We start from the raw sequence: 12,718 nt of genomic DNA, 5'->3' as shown, positions 1-12,718 counted from the left end.
TTGTTGATCAGTTTTTGATCACCTGTTCTAGTCAAACCCAGGACATTCCACCCCTTACCCTGTAGGATGTCATGCATGGGTCACTACTTTTTTTTTCATCTTTGAATATGTTTTTATATATATATATAGACACTAGCTTATGATTCATCTTTCTGCGCACAAAGTTTGAGTTGATTTCATTCATGACTGTGGGTTTCCATCTATCAGGGCAGGAGAGACGGTATGAAAATTGGTTTGGTTCATGCCTGTGGGTTGCAGGTTAAAAATGTCAACTTTGAGGAAGTTACTGGGCACTGCTTGAAGCTAGCTGTGGCTTCATCACCACTGTATTAGCCTGAAAGACATTTATTGAACACTGTTAGTATTATGTATCAATTACATCAATTCAAAATTGAGCATTCTCACCTTGTACCAAATGCCCTTGAGGTACACACTGGACTTCACCATCCTTCAGCATCACCCACCAGGTACATCCAGGCCCTTGAGCGAAAGCAATCACACACATAGGTTTGCCTTTGCCTGAAGCTGGAAAAACCCAGATAGTTTTTCCCAACATAATTCCTTTCATGCACCACAGGGACTTTATCCCCTTCTACCATATGTAAAAGGTCTGTCAGCAGGACCAGCTCCACTGATAGATCCCCTGGTGTTAGCTATCCATGTGGTTTGTGCCAAATGTTCATCCCAATTTTTAGAGGTTACACCACCGATTGCTCTCAGTGTAGTCTTTTGTATGGTTTGGTTTTCCCAGAGGCTGATGCATAATAGGGGATGTGATATACCCACTCAGTGTCGTGTTCTTTGGCCCAGGTGTCTCTGAGGTTGTTTCAGAAATGAGCCCTATTGTCTGACTCAATTCTTTCTGGGGTGCCATGTCGCTGTAAGACTTGCTTCTCAAGGCCCGGGATAGCACTCTGGGCGGTGGCATGGGGCACGGGGTATGTTTCCAGCCATCCGGTGGTTGCTTCCACCATTGTAAGTGCATGGCACTTGCCTTGGCAGGTGTGTGGGAGCTGGGAGCGTGATACAGTCAATCTGCAAAGCGTGAATAACTTTTTCTAGCAGATAAACAGTAGTTTAAATCCCTTTTGTTTAATGAGGGTGGTGACTAACGAAATATGTTGTGGCTTTTTCTGAAAGCTAAAACGGCTTCACTGAGGGAGTGGAGATGAACGTAAGTTAGAAGCAACTGCAATGCACTAGAGATGACAGGGCATGTAGCGAAAGAGACTTACCGGACCTGAAACTACCACGGTACCGTCTCACCTCCTGTTGTGTGGGCTTGGAGCTCTTTTCCTCCGAAGTGGAGGAACATTTGCAGTGAAATGACTTCACATTTCGCATCTTTTCCAAGGCTTCTTAATCAGTACAGCGCACAAGGGTATTGATAAAAGCTCCTGCTCTCACGTTCCGAGGTCCTTGTGCACCGGGCACCGGACCCAGCCTGGGCAGGCACCGGGGCGCGGGATTGTGCCTCCTGACAGCCGCCGTGACCTCACAGGCGACTAGGGGGCAGCGCGCGCCTTCTGCCGGGACTCCTCGCGGCACCGGCTGCCCCCGCGGCACAGCGGGATTTTTTGGGGCGGGGGGGCCGCGGTGACACAGGCTACAGCTAACGCAGGCGGGTAATTCACTCACTCCGGTCATAAACTTGAAGCTTGCTCCAGGCTAAAAACAACGAAAAAATAGCTGTTCAATTAAAATGCAAAGATAAAGTAGCAGAATTAACACCAGTTTGAGCTGCTTCCTTGGCTCCAGATTGGTTTCTAGGCTGATTTTGACATTTTTTTAAAGACTGAAGGACCTCTCAGAACTAAATTGTTTTCCAAAAGTTAGCCATAGGAACGATACAAATGTAAAAGCTGTCAAAGTTGCGAAGCTTCTGGACAAATTCACATTTCTAGGCCTTCTGTTGGACTGAGAGAATTTCTTGTGGCCGTGAAATGGAAGCCGCCTGTGTGCCACATTGGTCACTCTGAGATGAAGACAGTGCCAAAGCCTGACAGCAGCAGCTAAAATAACTCTTTCTGTGTGTGGCTATCTGGCACAGCAGGTCCTGTTTCTCTTTGTTTAAAGGTCTGCCAACTTCAGATTATATAAGAGCTTTGCTTTATTAAAAAAAAAAAATAAAATCTGCCTGCTAGAGATTTTAAAGCATGATTAAAGAATTGCAAGTAAGTATAATTACAGGCTTCATTCCTACCTTTCATAAACTTAACTCCTAAAGGACTAGCTTCACCCTGTGTATAATTAATGCACAGTACCCTTTCTCTGGCAATTCTCTAGCTGTCACTGCTGCTAAATCATGTAGCTGTTTTAGCAATTTGGCCATGATGCTGTTGAAAGCAAGAACTTAGCAAATGCCACATCAGAAAAAAAGAAATAAAAATTCTGCCATCAAAATATAATTTTTATTATCCTTGGCCGTCAATGTTTCTGACCTCTCATTCAATGTGCTTCTTACTTTTAAACTCTTTCCTTGACCTTGAAGTTAAAGCTCTAAGTGCATCATAGAATCATAGAATCATTTGGGCTGGAAGGGACCTTTAGAGGTCATCTATAGACTGTAACTTTGCTAAAATACCACACTACGAGTCACCCATCTGACCTGCCAGACTGGATTTTTGTGTGTGTGTTTCATTTATGCTAAGCATGCATGTATAAACTCTTCAGCTGGGATTTCTTTTCTGTTGTTTTTTTTTTTTTTCCCTGACGATAGAAAGAAACTTGCTGCACAGGAACAAAACAAAAAAAGCTAGAAAGCACAGCCTCCCCAGTTACGAAATAGAAAGGCATGTGGGCAAGAGAATTCCACAGAATCCACATCTATCTATGTTAGGGGGTTTTGTGCAGTATTTGGGTATGAGCTGTTACATTACTGTGTCATTGTGCCTGTGAAAAAAACAGCATCTTGGAGTAAATGAGATACTTCTGTCCCAATTGCACCCCATAACAGAAAGATCAGCAGAAACTTCCATAACTTAAATATGTGATATATAGGAATACTGGGAAAACAGTTTCACAAGTGTTGGTTACAAACTAATCTATGTAACAACCTTCAGAAGTACAAACTGTTCAGGAAGCAGGTAAGAACATGTAACCAGAACTTGTCTATTACAAAATGTGTCAATAGCTGTTATTCTTGACTGAATGGTTGATCACAGCGCTATTTCCTACAAAGTGTTTTTTTATAGTTATCTTTTAGCATGATAAGGTCAATCCCCTTTGTCCATTTTTTTTTTTTGCATTGTGGTGAGTTGAACAAGCATTTCTCAGTGCAAGGAGCATAGAACTGTTGGTATCATTTTGGACACTCCTTGGAAACAGAAACTTAAGAGCGTTACCTGTTTTGTTTAGGTATCTTCCATTACTCTTGCAGAAATGATTTGAAGATAATTCTGTAACTGATCTTGGTGTGAATGAGGTAGTAACATTGTGAGTTTAAGCCAGTTTATTCCATAGACCAGGGCTGACTTTGGCCTTATTCAATTCTATTTTTTATTTCTGTTGCCTGCTTCAGAGGAGGCTTTCTGACAATTTATGCAAGGCAGCATACGTATGTTCCCCCATGTGAAAATCAATTGCTTTACTGTATATAGCAACACGTGTGCTCACATAGCTGACATGGAAGAAGAAAGTTGACATAAACCTTAATTCCTGTCGTAGAAAGGGACAAGGCTTACTTTCACCTTCCAAAATCTTTGGGAAGGAGCTGTCCTAAGAATGGACAGTCACTGCATATTGCTGCTGAGAAAAGCAAATGAACGCACCCTTTGGAAACAACAAAATTTTATTACTTCACTTGGAGTACAGTCAGGAGAGTAGTACTAATACATCATTCTTAGAAAAATGTCAGGGAACATGTGAGGAAAGACAGCAAAATGTTTGATTTAGGCACATTCAGCAGCATGGTGCCAAAATACTATGATGAGTCACTATGTACCAGGCAGCAAATGACTCAAAGGAAGAGTGCTGCTTACCAACTTCCCAGCCCAAAGTGAAATCCATAGAAATTCCACTGATCCTGCCTGACTCTCCCAAACTCTGAAACCAGAGCCCAAAGAAACAGTTACAGACCACAGTCAGACTGTTTCTATTTGTACAGCTACCAATAATGGATGTGCTCATACATGGATATATATATACACACTATACAAAAGCAAATATATTTACATATAAGGCCTCAGTTACAGTATAAACGCTACTTACGTGTGTTGGCAGGCCATAGAAACTAGGCAGATTATCTGAAAGGCACTTTTATTCTATATACCTAGGCCAATAACAAGGAAAAGCCAGTTCAAATTTACCCAAAGTTTTATGCTTTTACTTTTAGTGGGGTTTTATGCCACATTCACCTTTTTAATTAAGTGGCATTGCATCAGAAATTGGTCCGCTCCATTTATATATTTGCATTTGTGCATGTGTGATTCTAGAGGAAGCAACAAGTTGGAACAGAATACAGCGTAACTGGGACTACTTCATTGTTCGTATGGGAGCGGACTCCATTTCCTGGATGTACTATCTTGACTCTCATTTGTCAAAGAAATCCATATTTGGCTACAGACTTGTAACAGAATATTGTTCAATTCACTCCGCCCATTTTTTGAAGATTGGCACTAATGCAAACAGAATGTTATATTCTTTCTTTACCTTTGTTTGACAGAGCAATAAAGAACAACTGATACTTGTAAACCTCTTTGAGCCTGAAAGTTTAAACATAGAAAAAGAACAAGCATGGCAGGGGCCTTCAATCTCAGCATCTGTAACAAACATTTTCACTAATACTTTGCACATTTCAAATGAGCCTATATGAAATATCTGCTCAGTATTTTGCACTCGACTGGGTGCTAAAAGCACAAGTGACCAGAAGACACAGGATCTCCTGTCTTAGAGTATAACAAAAAGAATACTGGGAGAAAACAGATTTTATTTCCATATTTTACTTTTTTGACAAAAGGCGGTAGCGATTCAGTGTTCTCTGTCTTGGGATTCCTCTCCAGCTGCAGAGTGGAGCCACCGATGTAGCCCGGTGATTCCTACTTAAGGCAATACTAGACAATCAGGAGACTCATGACCCATTGATGTATGGCCATGACCTCTTGAATGAGAATGCCTTGATCAAGAGTGTTATCAGTGATGGCAAGGAGGAATATTTTTATTATGTGCTCTTTTGATACCAATGAGGTATAGAACCACAACAAAACAACAGGATCACAACAACATTCCTGATCAAAAACCCAGTTAGAGCAATTCCACTTACGCTGACAACTTTCAGTTCAGGCTAAGTGTGCACTGCAAGTACACCACAGCCAAATGACGTGTCCTTTAAAAACCTTTCAAGGAAAGCAGCAAGTGCAAATAAGCCAGCTGTTTACATAAAACTGTATATGCAAAGATGCACATCTGACTGGCAGATGTGAAGTCAAGAACACCTCCAAATCTCCTGTCAGTTCTTTTGGAGAGGGATGATGACAAGAGCAGTCACTGAGCAGTTTCACAATAGTGGACAGGTGCTTGGGTGTTGTCCGAGCTCCACAGTTGTTCGCTGACAGTTCCTGAGCGGCTCACCTCCCACAGTGCCAACTTCAGCACCTCAGAGACTGTTGTCTTGACCTGGGCCTGGAACTTCTTGCTAATCAGAACGTAGAGGATTGGATTGAGGCAACTGTTGATGAAACCAAGGCCAGTGGAGAGGGGAATGCCATCCTGCAGTAAGTCATGCAAGTTTTCATCATGGTGAGCAGAGAGCTCCACAATGCTGAATATGTGATATGGTGTCCAGCAAACAAAAAAAGCTACAACTACAGCAATGATGGTCCAGAAAAGCCTGCTGGAAGTCAATACAGTTCTCCTCTTCACTTTGACAATCAGCAATGAGTAGCAAATGACCATGGTCACTAGAGGAAAGAGGTAACCAAATGCAAGCCTCATCCAAATGAGAATGTGATGTGTCAGCAAAATAAGCTCTCTGTCATGCACATGGAAGTTGTTGTAGCAAATGGTGACATTGTTGAGAACTGTAGCTGTGTCTCTAAAGTATAAGGCAGGGCCACCGATAATTGCAGCTGACATCCAAATGATCCCACTAAGAATGAGGGTGTTCCTTACAGTCCGAAACTTGTAGGAGAAAACTGGGTGGACTAGGCGGATGTAGCGGTCAAGGCTGATGAATGTCAGGAAGAAAACACTGGCAAACATATTAAGTAGTGCAATGAAGGAGTTCATTTTGCAAAGCCACTTCCCAAAGGGCCAGTGGAAGCCCATTGCCACATATGTAATATAGAGGGGCAGGAAGAGAACAAAAATAAAGTCTGCAATGGCCAGATTGAGGAACCAGAGCGTAGAAACAGATTTATCCCACTTAAAGCCCATAAACCAGATGACGATGGCATTACCTGGCACTCCCAGTAGAAACGCCACACTGTAAAAGGAAAGGGAAATCATATGGGCAATGCTGAGGGAGGACTGGGGTGATTCATCTTCCTCAGACAGGTCATAGAAATAAGAGTAGTTCTCAAAATCTTCAAATGTCATGTTGCACAGTTGCTTTCTGGGAAAGAAAAGAAATGGAACAGTCAAAGGAGAAATGTTTTACTGCACTGCAAATAGTAACCTGCAATTCCTTTAAGTTCTTGGTTATAAAAAAACCCCAAAACATTGACTAGCTTCACATATCTATCGCTTTGTAGCTGTCAGTTGCTAGCACAGAGCTTGTGGAGTATTTTGGTCACACGCATTTCAAGAAATGCTCAAATCAAGACAACACTTTAAATCTTCAGGAACTCTTTTTCCTTGCATTTATTTCTTAAGAGACCACTGAGCACACTATCACTGATAAATTTCTGGGAGACCAGATGCAAAGTTTTACTGATTTGTGATTTTTCTATTATTTTCTAGTTGGGTTTCATATATTACTGCTCTGTTCCTATTTGAAGCAAGTTTTATGGATTATATCTCTCAGAAATCAGAGAAGAACTAGGTATCTATGTAGGCAAAAAAGTGCAGTTAAAATGCCAGGAAGACACTTTTTATAAAAATTACCACCCCCCCACACATCCCTCAAATTATAGCTAACAAAACCATAGAGGTGATTTCTCCAGCAGCTGAAAGTTCATGGGTTTATTCCTCTCTATCACATACCTATCTTTGTGTCAAGGAATGCTGATTTTCAGACACATTCAATATATTAGATTTCCTTAATGCAGCAAATGATGTAGAGAAGGAAACATACAGAATGTATTTCAGGGACAATAGATACAATTGTATTCTTCCACTAGTGAGCTGAGAAACAAAATAAAGCTTCCCAGAAGAGTAAGAAAGACACATTGTGAAAGCTATAGATGAAAATATGTGTCTCCTTTTTTCTTAAGACAGAACGACAATCTCAGTTTTCTTCTGTTGCAAAAGCTTCTGGAACTTACAAGAACAACACGATTTTTCACACAGGATTTTTCTTCTAAAACTCCAAAGGAAGAGTGTGGGAGGGAGAGAATTGGGGGGTGGGGCGGATTATAAACCAAAATGAAAACCCAGAAAAAAAGAAATGAATGGAAAAACAGATAGCAAATAGAGGTTGGACAGGAAAAAGCACTCAGAAGTTTTGTGTTCATTCCAGTACAGACAAAGCTGCAGCACAGCACAGATGGCCACAGTCTGACAAAGGTATCTGCCATGGTCAAAACAAATATTCTGCTGAATTTTGTTGTCATTTAAAGCTATATCGTCTGGCTGGACTCTGGACTCAGCTGCACTAAAAACCAGTCCCTGAGAGCAGGATACGACCAGCCCATTAGCCGTGCTATGGATGAGCTCACTGGTACACTTCTGAGCGCTAGCTCCATTCAGAAACTGAAAATCAGCCTGTGCTTTTGGAACTCAGCCCTGCGTTCCTGTAATTCCATTAATTTTAGCATGCTAAGGACAACAGGAGAGGGGTCTCCAGAGTACACTGCCTGCAGAAAGACATCTGTAAGCTTATATTCGTGTACATACCTTTCCTCCCAAAAAGTAGTTTGCTTATTTTGAAAGGATTACTCACACAAGTGAAGCGACGCATGTGCACACACATTAGCAGGATTAGATCTGTCATTCACAGATGGATAGGCAAGGGGGGGGGGGGGGGGGGGAAGGAGTTGTGTAATTTTATATCTCTTGATTAAAAAAAAAAAATGTAATGAGTCAATACAGCCTGTTCTGTCAAGAGGCAATGATAACATTTGCCCCTTCGTAATTTACATCAGGCTGAAGGCATGTTATTTGGTTTGCTGTCCTGATAAAATGAGACTTTTGGAGCTGTATTTATGTAATTACATGCCCCTTGGGGGTAGATTCTGCATCAAATACCAGTACCACCCATCTGAGTCATTTTTTCAAATAGCTTAACAGCTGCTGAGAAATAGTATAAACAAGGAGCAGTACCACTAACATCTGGAACAACATTACATTTGGACAGTTTCAGAGGACAGTCAGGTTTATAATTGGATTTTTAAGTGTCTTTGCCTATACGCAGAACTATACCTTCAAATTGAATTTATGCAATTAAACAAAAAAAGAAATCCAATTTTTCAGACTCCTGCTGATCAACATCTTGTCTTCCAGTCACTCATCAATTTCGCTTTTAAGTTTCTCAAGAGCTAGCACAACACAACAATAGCTGGATTCAAACATTTCCTCCCAAACCCTTTTTTATTCCCCCTAATGGTGCTAAAAAAACATAATGACAATAACAAACATTTGCCTACTGCCCAACATTGTTAATTTTATATTCAGAATTTCAAAGACGATGTATAGCAGGAGAAAGAAAACATATCTAAATAAATACCAAATATTTACCATGCTTCCTGTAGTTTAAACTCCTCCATTGAAAGAACACACCTTTAGAATGCAATTATTTTTCCAAGCTTGGTTTCTTCTTTATCTTTAACTCCTAGTCATCCAATGCAGTAACTCTTTAGCAGTGGGGGCAAAAAAGCAGGAGGAACATTGCTTACCATCGCTCTCAGTGCACAGTTTCTGAAATTAGAGTCTATGGCTAGGGTTCAGCAAAGACCTTTGCAAATTACCTTTGCAAAGCCCAGAAACTTTTAGCTCTGACATCTACATATATGAAGCACTTCTAAAACAGTACTCATGGTGTTAAGCCCTCCCCTGAAAAAAGATAAGCAGTAGGGGATTGTCAGTGGAGCCACGGTGGTTTACATCAATAAGGACCCAGATTTTTTTCTTCTGGGATAATCGTTAACCATCACTCAGCAGGGATGTTTCTTTGTTCATGAAATACACATAGTCTCAAATACATGAGTTTGGGTTTTATTTATTAATAAACTTTCAGAGTCAGAACTGTCTTGTAGTTCAAGTCTAAGTCTTGAAAGTGAAGAAATCTAATGCTACTCCTTATTCTGTCACTGATTTCCTGTATGATCTTTGACAAATGGCCTAATTTCCAGGCTGGAAAGACTCTCATGAACCTAGCTGCAAACAGATGCTCAGTAGAGAAAACAAGATTTTTTTTTGCCAGCAGTTTCTGCTTGGCTTTCAGGCCAGCTGCTAGAAAGGGTAAGGGAGGTTTGCTGCAGTTCGCTGGCTCGGTCCTTGCTGGTCTGGGGTTGCAAAAAGGAGCTGGAGCAAGGAAAATACTTTTCAATAAACAGGAAAGTGTGGTTAGAGGCCTGCCAATAGGACTTGGGGGCAGCCACAGGATATAGAACAGTGTTGTATTGCATGTGGATGAATATAACCAAGTTTAGACTTCATCCTGCCTTTTTTTTTTCCCCCCAAATAGTAAACAGCCTGTGTAAAGTGTATGCTCAACAGTTGTTTGACTGGAGTCTGTTCCTGTTTGCTGAGGTCACAAGCAGCTCTGAAAACTGAGCCTGCTTGATTTAGTTGCTTAATTATGAATATAGTTGCCTAATTTTAAGCAATAGGTTTCAAGAACATTTGACCATGACGTTTCATTTCCTGTCCCCTTCTGTAAAACAAAAGTTAATTACTAAACAAATTCATAGAAATATCACAAGCTGGCACTTGGTGCTACTACCTTTTAGATCCTGGGAGACAAAACAGAATTACCATGAAATGCAGATTGTTAGGAAATATTTCTAAAATACAAAGCCACAGAACTGCTGACAAGAGACTTCACCATGTGCTACATGAACTGCCTTTCTCTGAATTTCAGCAGGCAATTACAGAATCGGATCTCAATTGACATATTCATAGTTTTTTACTACAAGTGTCTAGAGTTCATTTTCTCTGCCACCATTACAGTATTTCATAACGATGAGCCATAATGATAACTTGGACAAACTATTGGATCTGTTTAAAATAGAACAGCTTTTGTCCCACTAAGAATGGCCTTACGGTTATTACATGGGACTAGTACTTTGGACTCTATTCATGGTTATGCCACATGCATCCTGTTTGACCAGAGGAAGTTGTTTGACCTCTCCATGCCTCAGTCCTGAGGTCAGTGGAATGGCTTTGGAATTAAACTACATTGGGTTTTCAGTCTAAAATAGGAGAAAACAAACAAAACAGTTGCAATTTCCATTCGCTTCACTTGATGTAAATTGTTCCTGGGGGTTCAAAGTTCTCTGGGTACCACACAAGTTAGAGTCCAACTTAATTAGACTGGTAGTTTATGCCACATGTTTGGGCTGCAGCCCACACAACCTCTCTCTCACATTTGGTCCTCATTATTTTTGAAATTTACAGAGAGGTCCAAGGAAAGAGCTTATTAATTGTCTATGTTAGTTAAAAGTTAATACAAATATTTGAGTGGTAGTCCCGAAATCTATTTGTTTGGTGTGATAAACAGTGCTCTGAGCCTCTGGCCAGCTTTAGAGGTCAGAATAGTACATCCTGACTTAATAGGAAAATTACGGTTTGCAGAGTTGGCTGTCTAAACTTCACAGAGGGAATATATTACACAAATCCTCCTTTTAATGTCTTTATGAATAACTCTGAGCATATTGCATTCCACATATATGATCTATGGCTATAGGAAAGCTTATTTGATTGATTCACTTCAACTTTTGTCATTTGCAAAAGTCAAATGTTGGAGAGCAACTAGTTTCTCGAAAGGTCACCTGAAGCCTGCTTGTCATATTGTGTCTCAGCAAGTTTGTCTGGATATTGAATTAATTTGAGAGCCCTCAAAAAAATTTCTTGGAACTGTTGAGGTGCTAGATTTTGAATTTATCTAGCTTCAAAAACTTAAATATTAAATTCACCTAGTAGTTTATCTGTAAAACAAACAAACAAAACCAAACCAAAACAAACCACAGCAAAAAAAAACCACAGAAGGCTGAGCAAGTTTGTCATAGATGTATACATATTTCTGGCAAGTATTTTACAAAGATATAAGAAAAGATCCTAAAACTCACAGGGAATACTGACGACATTACAAACTGTCATAGACTCATATTTCTCCCTCAAAAGAACCAAGCCAAGATGACCACTTGCCTCCATGTAGAAACATGCCTATAGCACAAAGTGCCTGATACACCCATACTACACAATTAAATCATAGCTATACTATAATTTAAGCCTAAAGTTGGCCCTGAAGACAAAGCTACTAGGACACGAGCAATTTAAGCTAGTATCAAAGCTAGCATCAAAAGCAGAATCAAGGCTTGTGTGTATGTTTTCTTTTTCACAGACACATACACAAACGTCTATCTTGACTATCGTTTTAATGGTCATTAGATATATGGTAACAAAATAACTTTGTAAGCCGTCCCGAATTCAACAACTAGAATAGGTCGTAATAGACATGATATGTGACTGGAAACCTTTTCAAGACACGATATAGATGTATTTGTTCCAGCAGACAAGACAAGAATGCAAATAACCATCATTCTCCATCACAATGCTCTGTGAAGCGGTGTATAAGCAATGTACTTGCTAGAAATCTCCTAAAATTTATGCCAAAACCAGCTTTCTTTGAGCAAGGCCAAACATGACCCTGTTAGTCATAACACACCACTTCATCTGTGGTATTGAAGTCATTTGACCAGATAATAGTCTCATAACATTTTACACAAAGTAAATGTTACAGCAGGATTAACCAACCCTTATAGTGCAGACTCAGTTAATATTGGTAAAGCAATGATTTCAGCCCAGCACTTTTGCTGCCACAGAAACGTTAAACAACAAATGAAAACCCCAACTTTATATCTAAATAATGCTCCTGTAATAGGAAAAGTATCTACAGTACGTCTGGCCTGAATATAACAAATCATCCAGATAACTGCTGCAATTGAGCAGTGTACCATTTCCACAATCAGGTAACTCATAAATGTCTGCAACCAGCAACTGCATATCATCAGAAGTGATTTATTTTCATGCTGATCTCAAGCACCAAGACTTCCATCCCCAAAGAAGACAAAGAAACTCAGATGTTCTCAGGATATGCACTGTGGGGGGAGGAGGGGGCACTTGGTAACTGCATAGTTAGCGCTTGCTCCTGCTCTTATTCCCTTCCATTAATATAGCTGAAAGTAAGCTAAAAGTAAGGAGTAAGGAGTGAATGTAAGGAGTTGCCATAACCACTGCAAGTCTATCATTTGGCCACAAACATACTACATCAGAGTCAAGAAAATGACAGGTGATATCTGTGAAACCCTTAAAGTAGCCCCATTCTGGGGCGGGGGGGGGGGGGGGGTGGAATCTAAGCATTCTTACAAGTAGGTGAAAATAGAAGCTTAGGTAAACAGTT

General features: G+C 40.3%; 1 protein-coding gene across 1 annotated transcript; it reads right to left on the bottom strand.

Annotated features, from left to right (window-relative positions):
• Positions 1 to 5,481: 5,481 nt before the first annotated feature.
• Positions 5,482 to 6,534, bottom strand: GPR1 (G protein-coupled receptor 1). The gene has a single exon (XM_009703469.1). It carries the CDS (start codon positions 6,532 to 6,534, stop codon positions 5,482 to 5,484), a length of 1,053 nt encoding a protein of 350 aa, XP_009701771.1.
• Positions 6,535 to 12,718: the final 6,184 nt, after the last annotated feature.

Source organism: Cariama cristata, unplaced genomic scaffold, assembly GCF_000690535.1.
Source record: "Cariama cristata isolate BGI_N322 unplaced genomic scaffold, ASM69053v1 scaffold16477, whole genome shotgun sequence".
NCBI lineage: Eukaryota > Metazoa > Chordata > Aves > Cariamiformes > Cariamidae > Cariama > Cariama cristata.
Note: the sequence above shows the minus strand (reverse complement) of the source record. Positions and strands in the feature narration are given on the sequence as shown.

Bases quoted from the DNA above. Each gene is read 5' to 3' on its own strand.
- GPR1 (XM_009703469.1), bottom strand. From the start codon at position 6,534: ATGACATTTGAAGATTTTGAGAACTACTCTTATTTCTATGACCTGTCT.